The sequence below is a fragment of the Brachycentrus maculatus genome, unplaced genomic scaffold (assembly GCF_059751285.1).
Source record: "Brachycentrus maculatus isolate JH-2025_06_01 unplaced genomic scaffold, ASM5975128v1 h1tg000624l, whole genome shotgun sequence".
Lineage (NCBI taxonomy): Eukaryota > Metazoa > Arthropoda > Insecta > Trichoptera > Brachycentridae > Brachycentrus > Brachycentrus maculatus.
In genome coordinates this window covers 445,781-467,437 of record NW_028281361.1, presented here as the reverse complement: position 1 = coordinate 467,437, position 21,657 = coordinate 445,781, and the positions used below count along the sequence as shown (strand labels likewise).

General features: G+C 34.8%; 1 protein-coding gene across 3 annotated transcripts in view; it reads right to left on the bottom strand.

Annotated features, from left to right (window-relative positions):
• Positions 1-21,150, bottom strand: part of bdl (borderless) — a 40,118-nt gene extending 18,968 nt beyond the window's left edge. For 2 of the 3 annotated variants that reach the window (XM_088274010.1, XM_088274011.1), the window contains exons 1-5: positions 18,888-19,282; positions 4,789-5,014; positions 2,763-3,044; positions 1,527-1,717; positions 292-510 (exon numbers count right to left, since the gene is read on the bottom strand). In XM_088274010.1, the coding sequence (XP_088130136.1) occupies positions 292-510; positions 1,527-1,717; positions 2,763-3,044; positions 4,789-5,014; positions 18,888-19,115 (1,146 nt within the window). In that variant the 5' untranslated portion in view covers positions 19,116-19,282. Of the gene's footprint in view, positions 1-291; positions 511-1,526; positions 1,718-2,762; positions 3,045-4,788; positions 5,015-18,887; positions 19,286-21,041 lie in introns of those variants that run through there. The other variant, XM_088274012.1, reaches the window with a different exon arrangement.
• Positions 21,151-21,657: the final 507 nt, after the last annotated feature.

Sequence of the window (21,657 nt, the reverse complement as noted above, 5' to 3'; positions counted from 1 at the left end):
GTTTTTGTTAATAAAATACAACTTATTAGACTCAAAAAAATCTGTGTTTGATTTAAATTAATACATAAAAAAAAAGGTGGTATTGTTTGCATGCTGTGTTAGTGATTGTCCTGACGAAGAGACGGGTACGTTTCGAAACCGGTAGACATAAAAATCTCGGTGAGTGGTTATATACTAATATTATTTACATTTTTTGTAAAAAAAAATTAATAAGTAAAAATGACTTGCCACAAAGTAAATGCTTTAAATATTAATAATATTGAGAATATTAGGTATAGAGTTACTTATTACCTTTGTCCAGATGATGGTGGGCCTGTGGCTGCCCTCGCTGTCCACCGCGTCGCAGGGCAGGCTGATGCTCTCCCCGAGCCGGCGCAGGTACAGGTTGTGCGGGGTCACCGTGAAGGTGGGCGGGCGCTGGACGATCACGTTGATCTTGGGCGAGGTGCCCGTGGAGCCCAGCTCGTTGTACGGCGTGCAGGCGTACTGACCGGCGTGCGTTTCGTCCACCTGGAAGACGCAAATAGGGTAGAGTAAGAACTTATACAATACAAATCGAGAGATCAGATCACATTCCAGCGGTAATCATATGATTCAATGCATTTATATTAGTTTAATTCTCATTTCACTCTAATATTTATTCAATATTACCCCGGACTGTGGTACCTGAAGCGGAGGGCTGATCACCTTTCCTTCGTGTGTTAACGATCAAGATGACATTACGTTTATATGATGCAGTGCCCTATGCACTATTGGGGTGCGGATAGGGGTTTGAAGATGATATTAGTTCAGTCGAAGGTCATAGTGCGTTTGACCAATCCTAGTATACAGACATAAGTTAGAAAATGTCATAACAAGGCGAAACAATTGTCACAAATTATATTTTTATGTGATTTTAACAATAAAATACAATTTAACAGACTCTGAACATCAGTGTTTAATTTTAACATTTAATATATAAATAAAAATGAAATTCTACAAATTAAATGCCAAATCTATAAATAAACTAGTACATATACACAGATTAAAAACTTTGTATTTTAAATGTTGGGATAATTTTAAAGCGTTAAATTATAAAGAAAACACTTGTTTTTTACCACTAGTATTAATTTTGTTACAACTAGTTTTGGAAACTACAAATGCTTCCATCTACGGGTTTAAACCATTACACTTAAACTTGAAGATACGATTTATAAAGAATAAAAGAGGCGTCGGGAGACTTCAAAAAGATGGCAGACCATCTTTTTGAACAACATACCCGCTGTGGGGGGCAGAAACTGGCTGCAAACAGCAACATACCGAAAAATGGAAGGATACGGAAGAGGCCTACATCCGGCAGTAGAGACAGAAGGCCAAAAAGGAGTTAAACTCGTAGACGGAAGAATCTGTAGCTTCCGAAACTAGTTGTCACCGAATATAATACTCAAGTGGTAAAAAACAAGTGTTTTATTTATAATTTATTCATGTCTTACCACCAAAGTATACGCCGAAACAATAAATAACATAAAGGGTATTAAAAACACTACCTTACTAAAAAAGAGACTTCCGTTTCGTCTATAAAACACTCCGGGGACATTGTACGGATCAAAAAGGAAGCCGTCTTTCTCCCAGCGCAAGTTGGAGAGGGGGGGATTGGCCCGGAAGTGGCAGTCTAAAACAGCAGATCTTCCATACGGCAGGTACAGTTCTTTGGGAGTGTATACCACCTTCGCTTTATCTATAAAAAAGGATTCACATTTTATTGTTATTTTATGTTACTCCCGAGATAAATAATATAACCTTTATACGGTAGAAAGGTATTCGATGTCGTAACAGCGACGAAACATCTAGCTTAGGTATTTATATGGCTTATGACCGGCCTGTTCCCTGACATTTAAAACTGGTCACCTTGCCTACATATGTAGGCATATAACATATATTGGGTCTTATAAAAAGTGTCTGCGGTTTTTTGGTACATTTTTTAACAAAAAATTCTTTAACAAAAATCAATTTAAATTAAGTACATATTGACCATTATTATCTGTGACTTTTTGTCATTTTTCGGGTAGCTTCATAATTCCATCGGTGTTGAAGTTCTTTGGTTTATCGTCGAAAAACTTGGCCAAGTGATTTTCAGCGACGCTCGGTCGGCCAATTTCTTGCCATCAAGAGAGTTTTACAGAGACCGAAACAAATGATAATCAGACGGTGCAAGACCCAGAATATACGGTGGATGCATCAAAACTTTCCAACCAAGCTCCATCAATTTGTTCAGAATCATCAAAGATGTGTGTGGCCCCGCATCGACATAATGGAACATAACTCTCTTTCTGTCGGCCAATTCTGGTCGTTCTTTTTGGATTGCTTCGATCAAACGGTCAAGTTGTGCACAGTACAGGACCAAATTGATGGTTTTGCCGGTTTAATCAAAATGGACAGTTCCCTTCCAGTCCCACCAAACACTCAACATAACCTTGTTTGCCAACAATCCAGGCTTTGAAGTTGTGTCCATGTGAGCGTGTGTATGTGTGTGTGTGTGTGTATGTGTGTGTGCGTGTGTGCGTGTGTGCGTGTGCGCGTGCGCGTGTGCGTGTGCGTGTGCGAGTGCGTGTGCGTGTGCGTGTGCGTGTGTGTTTGTTTGAGAATTAATGTTTTTATATATCATATTTGTTGAGACCTGTGATTGGCTTTGTATTGATTGTTTTGTTTACTGTCTTGTATTTGTAGCTGTTGGTTTTCCTAAGAAAACTAAAAGCACATCTCGGTGATGTTGTAGAACTCACACTGCACGTTGAGCGAAGCCTTGGCGGTCTGCCTGTCCCCGATGGAGTTGACCACCTCGCAGGTGTAGTCGCCCAGGTCCGCCATGTCCGTGGGGCTGATGGTCAGCGAGCCGTCCTGCCCCACCCAGGAGCGGTGGCTCAGGTCACCCATGGCCGAGATGGGCTCGCCGTCCTTGTACCACTTGAGGAACGAGTCCCCCGGCTTGGTCACGCACTGGAACACCGCCTGCGTGCCCTCCATCGTGGTCTGATTCACCGGAGGGATCCCAATCAGATTGCCACCTGGAATCACACTTTATTTTAAGTTCTGTGTTTGTGTACATACTTCATTTAGCTACATGATATTTAAGACACCTGTCTGAACTAAGGAGAAGAGGAAGAGATCAATCCAACATAGATGGTTGTAGTGATTTCATGTTGTGAACATACATCGCTCACTCCTTTCAAGAACGTCATAAATCAAAATAATACAATGTATTAAAAATAAATATCAAGCCACTTATTGAACTTTTTACTGTGCAATAGATCTTTTTAGGTAAAACCTGAACGTTTTTTCTCCATTTGAAAAATATTTAGTTTATTCAAAAAAATAAGTAAGGAATACCTTTTCTTCAAAATGCAAAAACAACACTTTCTGCCCTGTAGCGGGTAAATATTAAGTTAAAAATATGCTGCTTTTGCTGGGATATAATACATTTTCTGGGCATTCCGAAAACATGCACAACTGAAAATTGAAAATTTTTGATATATGACGTTCTTGAAAGGAGTGAGCAACATATACTGTGTCGTGAGATTGATCATTTATATTTTATTTTTTTATTTCTTTAGTTAGCGTATATTACATTTATTACAAACTATTATTTACACTTAATTTGCAAAATATATATATTTTTACATCTTATAGTAAACAAAACATTTATTTTTAAATTCTTTCAGACTCTTTTCATTCTTCATACATTCAGGCATCTCATCATACATTCTCAAACCCTTATACATGAAACAATTTTGTGTATCGGTTTTTTCAAAAATGGGTTCTCTGAGTTCTTCTCTCATTTTTATAGGTAACCAGTTGAGTTCTTCTCTCATTTTTATAGGTAACCAGATGAGTTCTTCTCTCATTTTTATAGGTAACCAGTTGAGTTCTTCTCTCATTTTTATAGGTAACCAGATGAGTTCTTCTCTCATTTTTATAGGTAACCAGTTGAGTTTTTCTCTCATTTTTATAGGTAACCAGATGAGTTCTTCTCTCATTTTTATAGGTAACCAGTTGAGTTCTTCTCTCATTTTTATAGGTAACCAGTTGAGTTCTTCTCTCATTTTTATAGGTAACCAGATGAGTTCTTCTCTCATTTTTATAGGTAACCAGTTGAGTTCTTCTCTCATTTTTATAGGTAACCAGATGAGTTCTTCTCTCATTTTTATAGGTAACCAGTTGAGTTCTTCTCTCATTTTTATAGGTAACCAGTTGAGTTCTTCTCTCATTTTTATAGGTAACCAGTTGAGTTCTTCTCTCATTTTTTCTATATTATATATTTTTTTCTAAGTACTATTCTAATAGCTTTCTTTTGAATAATCTAATTTATTAAAATTTCCTTCATTTGCCAAAAATATATCTAGGAATTCCAAAAATTTGTGTAGTGCGGTTGTCAATCATGGGTAGAATGATGAATGTTGCATGTGTGTAAAGTGATCACTTAACCAGCCTATGACAGGCCATAAGCCCTGTAAATACCCAGACTTCTATATACTTTTTCGTCTATGTTGAGATGTCAAAAAAAAGAAGAAGAGATATACATAAAAAGACTATTATACCATTAATTATATAAAACATTAAACCTTGAGTGTAAGTCCCTCTCCAAGCACAAGAGCTCAGTCTCTTTTTTGGAGAGGCACAGCAAATCTAAAACTAAAAGTTTGCCATATGTATAAATGTTTAGAAAATGTATTATATTGTACTTAAAAATGCAACTATATTAAATAAATACAAATAAATATTATCTGAATGCGGTGTTAACACATTTTTTACCTTCAACTTGTAGGTGAAACCAAGTCCCGTTGTTCCTCATGATGGGAGATCGGTTGGGGAAGAGGACCCTGCACTCGAACCAGCCCGAGTCCGTCTCCCTGATGGACGTCAGGTTGATGGACCCCCTCCCGAACCCGCGCAGCCCGCTGCCCAGCAGCTCGATGCGCCCCGTGAACTCGTCCGACGAGAATGTGGTCCCATCGTACCACGAGAATATCATCTGACCCTTTAACATAAAATAAAGAAACAGCATTATTTTATGGATAACTTTACATTCCCTCACTCCTTTCAAGAACGCCATAAATCAAAAAACTTGATTTTTCAGGATAACGTTTTTAAAGTTTAAAAATATAACGTATTAAAAATAAATATCAAGCCACTTATTGAACTTTTTACTGTGCAACAGATCTTTTTGGGTAAAACCTGAATGTTTTATCTCCATTTGAAAATTATTTAGTATTTTAAAAAAATAATTAAACAAAACCTTTTCTTCAAAATTCAAAAACAACATTTTCTGCCAAGTAGCGGGTAAATATTAAGTTAAAAATATCCCTCTTTTGCTGGGATATAGTACATTTTCTGGGCATTCCGAAAACATGCACAACTGAAAATTTACGATTTTTGATTTATGACGTTCTTGAAAGGAGTGAGCGATATCTGTAAAAAAAAGTCTGTAGAAATGTTATACAGTGTAAAATTTTTCATGATCAAAATCAATTTAATTTTTTACAATGACAAAAGTTTTGCCAACTGTTTAATCGCCAACAGTTTTAAAAATAAGTTTTTTGAGGATATGTGTATTATTCTACTACAAATTATTAATAATCTTGTATATAACTACTTTATAAAGATTTGGTAGTGTTGTTTTCTAAATACTTTTTTACCTTTACATTATTGTCCTCTTTTAAAGTGAAATTTTAAAAAAAACGTACATCAGTAAATCTCGTTCATGGCCAAAATCAAGCTACAAATTTGTTTTCATTGGATATTTTCACTTTGTTGTTAAATAATGTTGCAGAAACAGAAATGAAAATTACTTAATTTCTTCATGTTTTCTTCCAAATGTTCCAAATCCTCGCATACTAATTCGAATCCTGTTGACATTGGTTGACATCTCAACATTCCTATTTTGAAATCACTGTTCCCAACTGTTTAAAATATTTTTGAGAAAGCAATGTTGCCAAATAAGTACCTACCTACTTCACTTTTACCAACGCCTTCTAGATAAATAAAAAGACGGGAATGATTTTTACCTTGTTACCATTTCAGTAAATAGGTACAAACTAGGTACTTGATTACATATTTAAATTCTTTTTTTTAAATTATAATACCTGTATATCACTTTTTTAGTACTTATTCAATCGACTAATATTTTTCAATGACAAACAATATTTTATGATGAAGAAAAGGCCTAATTCATTCAATTAATAATCCATAAGTCAACTTATTTTTTTAACTCTGTAAACTAATATTTCGAAACGGAGTACCTAACTAGTGTTTAAAAAAACGCTAAACTGCAAAAAAATACGAAGTGCAACAATGACGCTTGTACTTAGTTTCTTATTTATAAAATTTGCGCATTAATTAAAAACTAGGCCACCGTGATGCACTCATCGTGAAAAGTGATCTCACAAATTATAATGTAACATGCGGTAACAATGTCAGATTAGTTGTGTTATGACGTCACTCTTGATTGCACCGGAATTTTTTTATCGTGTGCTAAATCGTCAATTTTTACAACTTTTTACAATTTTTTACATCAAGGAAGACTAGATAATAATGTACACGTCCACCTTGTTTGGATGAGAATTTACGCTCCTTTAAGACTTTTACTAGAAACAGATTTTAAATTAATGTACGCACCTTTAAGTCTAAAGACTAATCGATGAAGACATAACAAGGAATAGAGAAGAAATAATTAGTCAAGGAAGTCTACAGAAGAATGTACTCACCTCTAAGACTAAAGACAGGTCGAGGAAGATTGAATAGTAATGTACGCGCCTTTAAGGCTTATCGAGGAAGACTAGATGAGAATATACGCACTTTTAAGACAATTAGCCAAGGGAGTCTACAGAAGGATGTACGGCTCTTTAAGAGAATCAGTCAATGTATTCTACAGGATAATGTACGCACCTTTGAGGCTAATTGAAGAACACTAGACGAGAATGTACGCACTTTTAAGATTAGCCAAAGGAGTCTACGGAATTATATACACATCTTTAAGGTAATTTAGTTAAGGGAGACCAGACAAGAATGTACGCAGCTTAAAAAATATTCGAAAAAAGCACTAACAGTTTTAACATTTTAACAGGGAATGAAAAGTGTGTAGTTAGGTACTGCGTAAGTTAATTTCTTTGTTAAGAAATATGTAAGGCAGGGGTAGGGTTCTTGGTCTTTAAAAAATATATTTTTCCGCCTCGATATTCTAAAAGTCATTGAATTCATTGTGTAATTGGTTAAGACTAATTAGAACCGATAAATTACTTAAGATCTTAATTCTTTTAATGGCGATTGTCAGAAGATACAGTAAGCCAATAATGATCTGACGGGAATCCAACAGGATTATGCGATTAAGAAGAACAAGAATTTTTCTTAATTATAAAAGTAATAGTGAGATCACTTTGCAACCCCCGGTAATTGAATGTTCCGTATCTTGACACAGATCTACTAAATTGAAGCAATTTTCACATTAACACAATGATGCTATAATTTGAAGAAAGTCAGTATGATGTCTTATTCCGAAACGCCAACATTCCATTGACATTTATCGCTGACGAGCTTCTTTTTACAATGCATATGTTTCATCGCATAAAATAATAAAATCGGTGCGCAGATAACAACCGAACGCATCTCATGGGTTCCTAATAGGTAGGTGATTTAGAAGTATTTTTTCATCAAAGTTACAATGACACATGAATTTTCTAAACTCGTCTTAAGCAAATTTAATCAATGTTTTGAATAAAATACAAAACGGCATTTTCACTCTACGAAATCCGTCTGTTTTATTCACAATACTCCATACATTCATTAATCCCGTTTTTGTGGGAGTAGGTACTATCCTTTCAGAATTGTAGTTTTAACATGGCAAGGGGAGCGGAGCACTTGACTCACGAGATGCGAGGGGTAACGCTTGCGTCGTATTTTTTTTTAATTATCCATTGCAACAACAAGCCATTACATATGTCTTCATTGTTTTAGAAATAAAACAGAAAAAAAATCAGTCATAACGTGATTTTCATAGATTTTTTAGTGTATTATAATCGTATTTTATGCGTTATAAATAATTAATATATTTAAAACAGTACCCCCACATTTAGAAAAATACCTTATTGTTTTTATCAAACACTGCTAATTTTAATAATTTAGTTGGAATATTCAAATCTGTAAATCAACATTACAAATATAGATGGCATTGAAACTTATTTGTTTCATATACCATTTTAAAGCCCCTCTCATCATTATCAATAGTATGACTTCTTCTGAACCTTATCCTTAACCGGTGGTACATAGGGCAACGCAAAGTTATCTTCACCGTTTATTGAGCGAAAGCAAGGTTATCAGATATTAAGTAAACATTGTGGGTTGAGAATATTGAGAGTTGGGAACAATTAAGTAAAAAATTAATTGAATTTATTTTGATCCCGCTAGGTTAGTACTATAGTAAACGATGACGCTTTAACTCCATAAGTCCGTAACTATGTATTGTAGATAAATTTACTTCTGGACTTTCATGTCTAACGACTTTGGCATAACCCAGTTGTCGATTAGCATTGACAGGTAGCCATCAAAAAGAGAAATTATGAATATTCGTTTTTTTATGGAATCAAAGTAATGTAAGTTATCTAGACTATGTGGATAACATTTTAACTTCGTTACCTTAAATTTTTATTATATTCAGTAAAAAACGAATATTTATATTATTTCGGTAACTTTTACTTCCAGACAATACGGATGCCAAAAAAAATGCCAAAGTCGTTACAAATAAAAGGCTAGAAGAAGATAAGAAACTTATCTACACCTTAGTATAATTCCGTAGAAGAAGAGAAATGAATGTAGTACGTGCATCTATGCGGTAGAATGTAGGTACCGTTTAAACGTTAGATTAGATTAGTCCCGTGTCCAGTTGAAAAGAAGGTTAAATCCACAATAAGTCAGGTTAATTAGGACTGATGATGCGTGGAGCTATAAAAGGGTATTGCCGATGAACTGAGTCAATAGCTGAATAGATATTATGCAGGTCAGACCGGAACTACTCCATATGTTACGTATGTACAAATGTATAGTCGCGTATGGTTGACAATACGCCTAATGAGCAGTATTGGGAGCGGTAACGAACAATCGCCGATTTGATTAGCTCCACTCACTGTTACATTTGCTGCGCACCAAACCAATCGTCATGGAGTACGTGACGCTGCCTCATACCTGCTACTGGACTTGAACCATTCTTCTTAGCCCAAAACATTAAGTCTCCTTCTGACCATTATCCGAACACAATGATGCGTAGGACACCGTATTGGTTAAAAACATTGTTAACTTGATCGTTCCATCGAGGTTTTTCTCAAAAAACACGAAAGATATTTTCAATAGAAGCACATATAGAACCTTTCGAATTTTGAGTAATGTGTTTGTTAGGCAGAGTGTGTGAATGTTACACACTATATAAAATGATCAGTAAAACTAGCCAACAATGGCTCGTATGCCCTTTAAATGACAGGAATTTCGTATTCACATTTGTTTATCCTCATTGAAATATAAATAAAAATGACTAACTACACATCAAACACGAGACAACTATGCTGAAAATTGAGGAAAAAATACGTACGGTATAGAAACAAGAGCTGATACCAGCAGAACAAAAAGCCTCCTTGGAACCACTGAGATGAAGTCTCTACGACCCATCGTAACAGGCGTAACACTTGGTGATAGAATAAGAAAGCCGGAAATAAGGAGAATCTAGAATGTCGAAGATGTTGTACGATAGGGAAGAGCAAGAATATGCCTTTGGAGAAATCATGTGGAGAGAGCGAATTCGAGTCTAGTGGTGTGGATACCAGCAGACGATTACATTACAGGTAGCAAACCCCCAGGAAAACCACCTTAACTATAGAGGGATAGCTGGACATCCACCTCCCAGGAGCAGGCTCCGAGAAAAACAGGACGCAGTCCTAACTAAAGCAGGAGAAGAAGAACAAAATTTTAGCACAATGACAGAACGAGAGACATTACAGGGATGCGATTATTTGTTGTTTTTGTTATGTTAACATCATCTTTCATGAAATAGACCTGCATAACATGTACCTAATGGATAAATATCACGATGTGTGATTATTGGCTAATAAATTATTATTAAATATCACCAGACTATCGGTAGCATTCTTATTGAAATATGTAGAGAAATAAGGAATATATGAAGGTTTAAACATTAGATATTTTTATAAAACGAAAACGTGCGTTCGCATACGTCATCAAATTTCCGTCATCGAACGTTTTATGGCGTTATATGGTTTATAGAGCTGTAATAGTAGTAGTGTGGATTGTTTGTTTACCACTACACTACCGTTTGTGTTATATAAATATGAGGGAAGGGAGGGGAAGTGGGAGAGTGGACCATAGACATCAACGAATAGAGCCGCCAATAATTTAGCAATGTTACCAATATTAAAATAACTCCATCGTTTCTGTGACGTCATTCATTGCCAACTTACGAAAATAACGCGAATTTTCCATATGAAAATGATGAATGAATATATTTATTATATCGGCCGTTATAAACACAACACGAGTCTAATACAATCCTTTATAGGTTGAGTTTGTTAAATTAGATATTCCTCCCGTCCGGCAAAGATCCATTCACGAAATACGCAGAATCAGGTTCATTTATTCTGGAATGTTTTGTGTTTTGCTCGTTATTATATGTTGGTGTATTATTTATCTACGACTAGAACAATTAATATGACCGCGTTGGCCATGGTCAGTGGAGTAGGTTATTATTTTGCCTTTTATCCAGGAAACGTTCATTACGGACTCGCAAATTAAACCGATATACAAAAAAAAATTGTATAATTCATAGTACATTGTGGTGAGCTCTAGCACGTTCCGACATTATAAAGTAGTAAAGCTATATCATGCAGAGAAAATGATTCTATTAAAACAACGTTCGGTCACTACGTGAAAACAATCATAGAACCACACGATCAACTATGCAAAAACAAATCCAACAAATACATATACCATATAGTTAAAGAAACTCTGAATATTACGCAATAAAACTCTATAACCAGCTTTCATTATCCATAAAGTCATTAAATAACGAAACTATGTATAAATGATGATCAATAAATGGATTATGGCGAAACGAAATGGATAGTGTCATTCGGCCACGTCATCCGTGATTATATTAAACATGACATAGATGTTACTAAGAATAATTTATGGAATCGGTTATGATTCTTATTAACATCTCAACGTAGATGAGAAGTCTTTTGAGATGGGAATATGGAAGTATGGCCATACAGGACATACGACCAGTCATTGTCTGGTATAAGTAATCACTCTATTCACTGTGTAACATTCACCATACATTTCTAAATGAAACCCTAACGATATATTAGATATTGTTCTTACGTAATATTAAAGCTTAATATTTTAAAAGTTCCGCTTACCCATGTACAATGGTTGACTCTGTATCTAGAATTTACTGCTTTATTCGACAATTTTTTCGAACAGTGATATCACCACACAAATTAATCGTGTTATTTACATTCATCAACCTTGTATAAATAATGATTAATAACGTGTTAATTAAAGCACCACGTTTCATTATACCATTTTATGTCCATAAATATTTACAAATAAATTTATATTACTTTAACAAGTTAGTGAAAATGTTACGATGTATCTATTTAAATGTCGATAACCGTGCATAACTTGGATCCGTATAATAAGAGATTCACTAGTCCATCATCGGATCAATTCAACAATGGATCTTTTATCGATCAAAATCGCCTTGAAAATCTTATAGACGTTAAAGGCCTAGAAAACCAAAAAAGATATCGAGTATTTTTCCCATCATTATCCTCCAAAACTTTCCATGATATCTTATCTTTCTAAAATTGTAACAACTGCAACAAATAAAAGTTTGAATCCGTGAACTAATGAATCCGTGAATATATCGTTAAATCGCTGCATCCGTGAATCAGTGAATCAATTAGCCAAGGAACGGATCGGCGTTCGCGAACGAGATTCGCATAATAAATCCAAATGAACAGATCATTAAGATCTGGTCGTTTTCGAACGACCCGTGTCTTCTATAAATGTAAAATAAATAATTATAACATCAACCACTAAGTATTTTACGTAGACTCAAAATATGCTCGATTTACTCACTTATTATTTTACGAATGCATTGTGGCTTTGGAAAATTTTCGTTTTGTTCGTTTCGCAATAAATAAGTGTGTCAAAGTCATCAGATTAATGTAACATATTCTTATTTTTTTTTTTTTTTTAATCCAGGATTCGGATCTCACATACTAATATAAGAGTTTCTGCTTAATAAAAAGCTTCTTTACATCTCACCAATAGATGTCTCTAGTGAAGTTCTAGTGATTCATGAACAAGGTTTCTAAATTGGTTCATATATATAGAACTTCCAAGAATTTGAGTAGTGTGGTTGTCAATAATGGGTAGAATTGGTGAATGTTACACGTGTGTAAAGTGATCACTCAAACCAGCCTATGACGGTCGTAAGCCCCGTAAATGCCCAGACTTCCATATTCTTCTTCATCTTTGATGAGATGTCAAAAAATAATATGAAAATAACTCCTGTTATTGGAGATAATCCAGATTTTGTGAACAAGTATTTGGACACACTCAAAATGTTGTAACATATTCTTCTTGATTGGTAGATGATCTTCATTCTTCAAAGCGCGTTTACATATTTCAATTGGTGTGAATTAAGAGGAGTGAGTCACGTTTGTTTACATTCTGTACCTCTTTAAAAAGCAATAATTGTAACAGTTTAAGAGTTCACGCCTACAGAAACCTTATACTGCTTTTATAGATTAAATGAACCATTTGTGATTGAAGTAGCTCCGTGTAACGTTCTGGAACACGTCATGATTATAATTATTAATAAATTAATAAACATAAGTGTTAAATTACCGTTCTTTTATGGAGCTAATATTCACGCAGAGTGTAGGAAGATCCCGTAGGGATGCTGAACATTTTATGATTATTAAATTTATTCATAAGTAATGTGGAAAATTTTACGAATTGGAATTTTGTGGGAATCGAATGATGCGTAAACGTTAGTTACATTTGGAATAATCTTCAAAACCGAAATGGACAAACTGAGCAAAAATGAATCCCATTTTTTAAGGAAAGACACGCAAAAAAACTTAGTACAACCAAATTAATTAGAATGCGAGATCTTGTCGTGTCAAAAATCTAATCACCTAACTTTACATACACTCCTGGCAAGATGCAAATCTTGCCAGGAGTGTATGTAAAGACTGGATTATGTAGCAAGAAAACAACGTGGTGTTGGTAGTAGTTGAAAGGTAAAATAAGGTAGAAAATACTGCTCGGCATATTATGTAGCTTTTTGAGGAAGTCCTCTATAAACGATCCTGCGTCTCTTGTAAGGCACCTAATAAGAGTAAATGTGTAAATCTTTTGGAGCTAAAATAAAAATATGAATTCTTATGATAAACGGAAACAAACGTTTTAAGACAAAACTATTTTCAGGTAAAACAAAGCGGCTTGTTTTTGGAAATAGGAATCAAGTTATGCCAAAGTGTGATCGAACCTAGAATCTCTGGCTTAAATATGTTATACGGTAGGTGGTTCTAGATTCTGAGTTAGTTCGTAGATAAATGTACGTTTAGAAAAATTAGAAAAAAAGGTCTCCAAAGATGTTGAACCCCTGTCGCACGCGCATTCCTTCACTGTGCGGGGCTTATCTTATGCAAATGGGCCACTTTCTTCACTGATTAGTCCTGGTCTCCTGGTATCTGGTCCACGCAGGAGGAGGAGACTAGACTAAGCAGGAAGCCTCGGATCAGATGACCGAGAGGAGTCGCCCACGCGCTGCCACGTGCTGCGGCCTGGGAATGCTGGACGCTGGACGCTGGCTCTCTGACTGGCCTATTTAGGGATAATAACACACTAATCAAGATTACCGAGAAGGAACTAGTGCGCTCGTGTAATTAAGTACTAAATGCAATTGCAACTTTTCGAAGCTGGAAAGTCTTTAATCCACGTTTTGAGCACTAAATTACATCAAAGGGATACAGGCAAAGATATTTCGTGTTTAAAGAGAACATTTAGAAGGAAAAAAAAACACTATTTGCGTACGTCTGCATACGAACATACTTGCATATATGTATATATATTGTATTTTCGGATAAAATCAACGTTAAATATCCTATCCGATCTTTTCGCGAATCTACACCTTTGCTTTGAGTAATGAGGAATGGTTTTACTAAACCTTTTCAAGATCCCATTAGGGCGCATGGTACCATTTTTAACCGATATTTGATAGAACGCGCGATTTCGGTACTTATGGAAAAATGAATACATTTATCGCTCAGCTCCATAACGATATTCGTTGAGTAACCATTTAGAAAGGTATAATTTAGATAATGTAGTTTTGATCATTTAAGAATTTCGGAGATTTATATTTTTCATAGTTTTTGTTTTATTTATGAAATTATAATATTAGGTGTTACTTATGACAGTAGCACTACAATGCTTTCACTGTTTTTTTTACAAATAAAAACAAAAATTAAATATTATATGAACTATTTCACAATACGGAAAAATAAATTGTGATGAAACATTCCTCAGGTAGGAATGCAGTGATCATCTAAGCACTCTACAATGTTTGATGGGTTAAAATGTACCTAAGGGTCATTTCCAAGATTAGTGTAGGCTAAAATTTGAGAGAGAAACACTTGAAACTAGGTAGACTTGTGATTGTCGCATTATAGTGATTGTCTGAATCTAAATATAAGATCTCACGCGACGGATCAAGATAACCCACATAATAACCAAATGAGTAGGGACTCATTTGGTTATTATGTGGAGTAGGGACTCCCTGCGTTCAGGAGGCGATAGTGTTTAGTGTTTGTTTCCAAATACTAGGGTAATTTAAAAACACACACACTCTTGTGAAATACCTCAAAAAATGTCCTGGGCACAACGAACTTTCTATTCTTCCATTACTCGACTCACATAACGAACCTCGCTTCACACAACGTACTGTATCGTATTTCATCTTGAACACCAAGAAGAGCTGACAACTGGAGAGCTCCAAGCACTTCTAGTCCAACAACATGATGAAGCTCAAAGGGAAGCTTCATCTGACAACGAGGACGAGAAATCGAATCAACCAATCTCAACTGCTGCCATCAGGACATCCTGGTCAAATCGGGAGAGGTTCGGAAGTTTGCCAACACCCATTATCTACACTCAGCTGAGGCCAACAGGATCAACGATCTCTACAATCAAGAGAACGTTATTTCTGGCAGGTGTTGACGACGAGGGAGAAACAGACAAAGGATTGAATAAGAGTATTTGACCCTGCAAGCCTCGGTAGACTCTTAAATCTGAGTCTGACTGAAAATAATTTAAAAAAACGTCTAAATCTTTCTTACCATATTTTATGCTACAGAACAAATCAATGTTTTAAGTGTGTATTTTTATGGGAAAATGCGATTCACAAACGAACTTTTCGCATGACGAACTTGTTTCTGGAACTGTATATTAAATACCCGACTAACAATTAGGATTTAATATATCCAGGGAAACTATATTCATTGTTTATCTCTCCTTGCCCACATTTCATAAATTCTTTTACTTTTCATTTCTAATAAACAATGCAAAAAGTTTTGTCAATTTTAACGGTTTTTCGAAAGTAAAATTTTAAATAAATCTATAGCACAATCTACAAAAAGAGTAAAGAGTCATATTCAACACATATTTATTAAAAACTCTCTGTAATATATATGTCAGTAATCTAATACGTAAGCATTTTATGGAAATAACACAAATATTGATTTCATTTCGACCGCAATGATAGTTAATCAGGGTCTTCTCACGTTTTGCATCTTGATAATCATAACAAAGCAGGTAGTTACCTGATTTTATGCATATAGGTACCTGATTTTATAGAGAAATAACGTGTTCTAAAAACTACATTCATAATTTAGGTACTTAGAGAATACATTATATTTTTTCGAGTTCCCTCGGAACACTTGGTGTCATCCTAAAAAATTATCAAAAGTACATAAAAATCAGTAAACGAAAAAACAAAGATTGTTGCAAACCTATATTTATGTATATTGGTGTCAATAAATGTAATGAACTTTTCATTTTGACAGAAAATCAGTACTTAGAACTTCCCTGTTTGACCTCTTGAAAAGATAATAGGTTGTAAATCCGCGCTTAGATTCCGGCCTAAATATTTCATCATGCCGGTTGTCGTTAAGAAAATTGGTTGCATCTGTAATCTGTGTGGAAGATAGAACAAACAGAGCCTTGTGATTGTCTACAATGATGAATGACGGATGACAAAAGGTAAGTCATTAGGTCCAATTTACAAGTGAGTACCACGTGACAGGGAGACCTTATGCCATCAGCTAACTGTGGACACAATCCAATCTAAATATTAAACAAACGAGCAACTATTGTTCTTTTAAATCTCGCACATCCGAACTATGAAATGGCAAACAGCCAACCTCTAGAAAGGAAATGACTCAAATTTTACCCAAAAATATGTATCGAACTTGAATAAAGTTGGATCTCCTTTTCTGCCACCTACGCTGAAGGCTGAAGGAAAAGCATTGAAAGCTTCTCGCCTCAATACCGGATTCAATACAGAAGGTCTACCATAGACTGACTTCCTGTCATACCTACACTTGCAAAGTAAATAGGAACTACTATAGTAGGTAGCGATTTTTTTAAATATTTTTTTTAGAAGGGAGTTGCATTTATGATTTACCTAGCTTATTATGTACAAGGTTTTTATAGATCATTAAGTGGATTTTTGTTACTTTTAGCTAAAAACATGTTTTATTTTAATCTGTGTTGGGAACAGGAGGGATAATCTAGTGTGGGCCAAACAGGAACATCTCAGCATTTGCTCATTGCTGGGAGAAAACCACGTAAAACTCTTCAGGAGAAGCCGGACTGTTAACTGTCATTAACAGACCTTCCGTTCTACTAGAAGAGGGTTTGGAATTTTGTGTCCTAGCTTGGTTTATGGTACTAATGTCATTCACTATGTTTAATATTGTGTCCCGATTTTACTGTGAGGTACATTTATTCCTTTCGATATCCCTGTCACTGATAATCTAAATAAATACAATTTTAAATAACCATCACCGAGTTTCCTACAAGTGTCCCAGTTTGGTCGTGTTAGCTAGTTAGTTGCGTTAGTCATCTGTATCTGATTTCTAACCCGACGGTGGTTAGCATGCGGACACCTTCAGGACCCCATGATAAGTTGGCATTGAAAGCTCCCAACCGTATTCCCGGATCTGATATAGAAGCTCTAGGCTACCTCACTCTTGTTAAGAAAATTTATTTTGAATACTCAAGTAGTAGAAAGTAGAAAACTTAAAGAATCAGGTCATGTGGCACGTATGTCTGAGGATAGATGGATGAAAAAAGTGCTTGACTGGAGGATGGAGGACTAGAACAGGACACAGAAAGGTGAATAGGCCCCAAACAAGATGGTCCGGTGACATCAAAAAATGATGGGTCAGCACTGGAAGAGAGTCGCGTCCAACAGTCAACTGTGGAAGTCCAAGAGGGAAGCATTTGTTCAATAATAAAATAATAATAAAACCCTTATCCGCACCCCAATGGTGCATAGGGCACTGTGTCATATAAACGCAGTGTTATCTTGATCGTTTACACATGAAGGAAAGGTGATCAGCCCTCCGCTTCAGGTACCAGTCCATGGTAATATTGAATAAATATCACAGTGAAAAAATCACTTATATTTATTTTACCCCCCTTGGGAATCGAACCCGGGACCTCCAGAACGGTAGCCGAGCGTGCTGACCATTACACTACGGAGGCGGACGACTGTTCAATACTGGACATAAGAAGAAGACTGAATTAAGTAAGCCGAGAAAATTATAAGAAAATGTGAAATAAAATTGTATCCCGTTTTACTGTGAATTTACATTTAATAGCGTCCAATATTCCTGTCAATCTTTATTACATCGTCATAGATACAAATTTGAAAACCACCCCCAATTGGCAGGAAAAGGAATTAGTTGTTGCCTAAACCGACCTTAAAGATTATTTACTGTTCTTTAGTAGAATCCATTTTAAGATATGGAATTAAGTCTTGGGGACATTCGACGAAAACGAATTTAAAAATGGTTCAAAATCTTCAATATTCCAAAATCAAAAAAATTGTGCCCAGTAATATACATAAACAAAGGGACAATCCAATCTTGATATATAAACATTTATTTAAAATTACTGCCGGTACGTGGAATATTGTGGATGAGTATCATCGTTGAACAACAAACTGGAAAAAAATATCGAAATCCTTTAGTACACAACCATGATACACGATTTACACACAACGAAGGTTTGACAGTCCCTAGAATTAACAATAAATATGGGAGTCGAACACTGCAATATATCGTTCCGAACATTTTTTATTTGTTGCCGACGGATGTTAGAGGTCAAAATAAAATATGGAACAAAGGCAAAATAAATGAATGGGTAAATCGGCTGTCCAAACTTAAAACACAGTAAGGGACATTTTTTGCAGTAGGTTTTTTTTGCATTTTTGGACTAAGTAGAATCTACTTAGTCCAAAAATGCAAAAAAAAAAACGTACTGCAAAAAAAATGTCCCTTACTGTGTTTTGAGTTTGGACAGCCGAAATGATCAAGAGTTAATTTTATGAAAATTGTAAAATGTCTATATTAGGTTAAAATCGTTAAAAACAAAAAAAAAATATTAAAAAAGAACTCCACCGTCTAAGGTGGCTAGGTGGGTCTCTGCAAAAAAAAAGTTTTAAATAAATGTATACAAATAAAATAAATAAAAACTAGTTAGTTAGTTGTACTCACATCCTTGGTCCAGTTGAGGATGTAGGGTATCTCGATGTCCTGCGGGAAGTCCAGCTCGCAGTTGAAGGCGGCGTGGCCGCCCACCTGCGCCGCCACCGCCGTGGGCGGCCGGTGCGGGCCGTCCATGCCCTGGAAGGCGGCCGCCCCCGCCCAGGCGTACACCACCACCGCCACTGCACAACACAACAGCTTCCTGCCCCACTTGTCGGACGCGGTAGTCTTCGACATTTTGGAAAATGTTTAATTTGACCAAACACAGTTTGAAAAACTCAGCTATTTCTTATTTTTTTATTTTAAATGTTTAACATATTTTTAACCTCTTTTGTCATCTTCAGTGAACGAATTTGTCAGATTTGCAAAGTTTACGTTTTTCGTTGTATTTTTTTTTGTTAATCAATCTTTTAAAAATAAATAAAAAATAATATAAGTAAGTTTACTAAACAATACTTTAACTAAAATAAATTTCTGGATTTTAATAATTTATATTTGAAGCAATAACTTTGATATTTTTCATTTTATAATTAAAATAATACTTTATTTTAAAATCATTATAAATGTGACAATTATAGTGATTCTAAAACAAAGTGATATTTGAATTATTTTCTGGATTTTTATTTCAAATTATGACATTTTTAACCGATTATTGATGCTACTGATGGTTATTGTTATAAATATAAGGTAACCGAAAAAAATCATTTACAACATTTTGAGTGTATCCAAATACTTGTTCACAAATCTGGATTATCTCCAATTATAGGAGATAATTTTCATATTATTTTTTGATATCTCATCAAAGATGAAGACGTCAAAAAATAATTTGAAAAAAAAGACTATTTATTTTTTACTAAATAAAGTCAAAGTTATCTACACAATCTTTGTAGCTATAACGTTAATTTCCGTATGGAATTGCAATCCTGCGCTAGGAAGGACTTTGAAAAAGTTCATGTTTCAAATATGACTTTGTTTCTCCTTAAGAGACTAATACAAAAATACTAGTTTCTATGTTACATTAGCTATTACAAGTATGGGTATGCAATCACAAGTGTCATAGCCATCACTGCTATTCCCTTTATTCTACCTATTATTATTTTATTATAAAATATTAATGCCTTCCACCCTAAGCATCTTCACTTCCATCGTCTGATCGCTTCATGTAAATTCCATCTCTTTACCCTACAATTTGGAGCGCGGAATTATCTGGCCTTCGTGTCATTAGCAAGTTGACATCGCGTCGATTAAATTAGATGATCCGGTGCGGATAGAGGTCATATAATAACGTTATAGAAAATTGTATCGCTGATTTTCCAACTTTATTTTATTGGATTGACAGCTGCTGGGAATCAACATCGCAGGAGGCTAATCCCGCTTAAAAGCAGGCCACAATGCCTACACACCAGACAGAAGACAAACGAATCAAAATTTGATAAAACTGTATCGTCTCATAACTATAAACTAAAGATTTAGTACTACGCAGAGAGTACCATAAACGAAATTACTGAATTGTAGAGAATCACCAGTTGAATACACATTATTTGATCCGATATCAAATTAATATTTTCAGGAATAAGAAGGGGAAAAAGGTAAGTTATAGATAGACACATGGAGAGTCCTTCGACCATTTAATGAAGGGAGGCAAATAGGAAATAATACGTATTATAATTTACAAGGTAAATGCAGCGTTAGAAAAGGGCGTATTTCCTGGATTCTGACTTTAAATTTTGAAACGGAAATGTCTCCGATATAACACCATTTAGAACGAAAAATTGCCATGATAATTGCTAACTTCCAGCGTGAATCAACACAGTAAGAAGATGTTTAAGAATTGAAAAAATTATAATTAGAAAAATATAAGTTTTTATTTGGAGATTTTATCAAGATATTTATTGAAATTAAATCATTTGTTTTTTTTTTGTTGTTTTTGAGTAACAAAATTTCTATACGCAATGAAAATATGTAATATTTGTGGTAAAAATTAATTATGCTTCAATAAAATCAATAGTAAGTATTTAATAAATTATTATCAAATAATAATGAACTTGAAAAAAACACTTCAATGAATGAATTCTTGCTAAATTTTCATTAAAAGTATAAAATAATTCATGAAATTGGTCAAAATAAGACTAGTAAAAGTGAAGAACTAAGTTAAAACTACACCTCGTATCACGTGTAAACTGAAACAATACAGATATATAAACGTTACTACTTTTTGACGATTCGATTTACAGAAGGATGATCCGATCTTTCCCGAGGACTATTCGTAACTGGCGGGAAATGTAAGTGCTGTTTTCGTCCGCCTGAATCCTACATACTCGTACATCACGGGCCATGTAACTTCATACTTCATACCTACCCAATTCATTAGGCGTTATTGTACTTTATTATGCAGAATACATCATAATATTGTGCTAATATTACAGTACCAGCATTTACGTACTTTATTATGCAGAATACATAATAATATAATGCTAATACTCCAGTACCCCTTTACGTACTTTATTATGCAGAATACATCATAATATTGTGCTAATATTCCAGTACCAGCCTTTACGTACTTTAATATGCAGAATACATCATAATATTGTGCTAATATTCCAGTACCAGCCTTTTCGTAGGTACTTTATTAAGTAGATTACATCATAATATTGTGCTTAATATTCCACTACCAACCTTCATGTACTTTATTATGCAGAATACATCATACTGTTATGCTAATATTTCAGTACCAACCTTTACTTACTTTATTATACAGAATACATCATAATATTGTGCC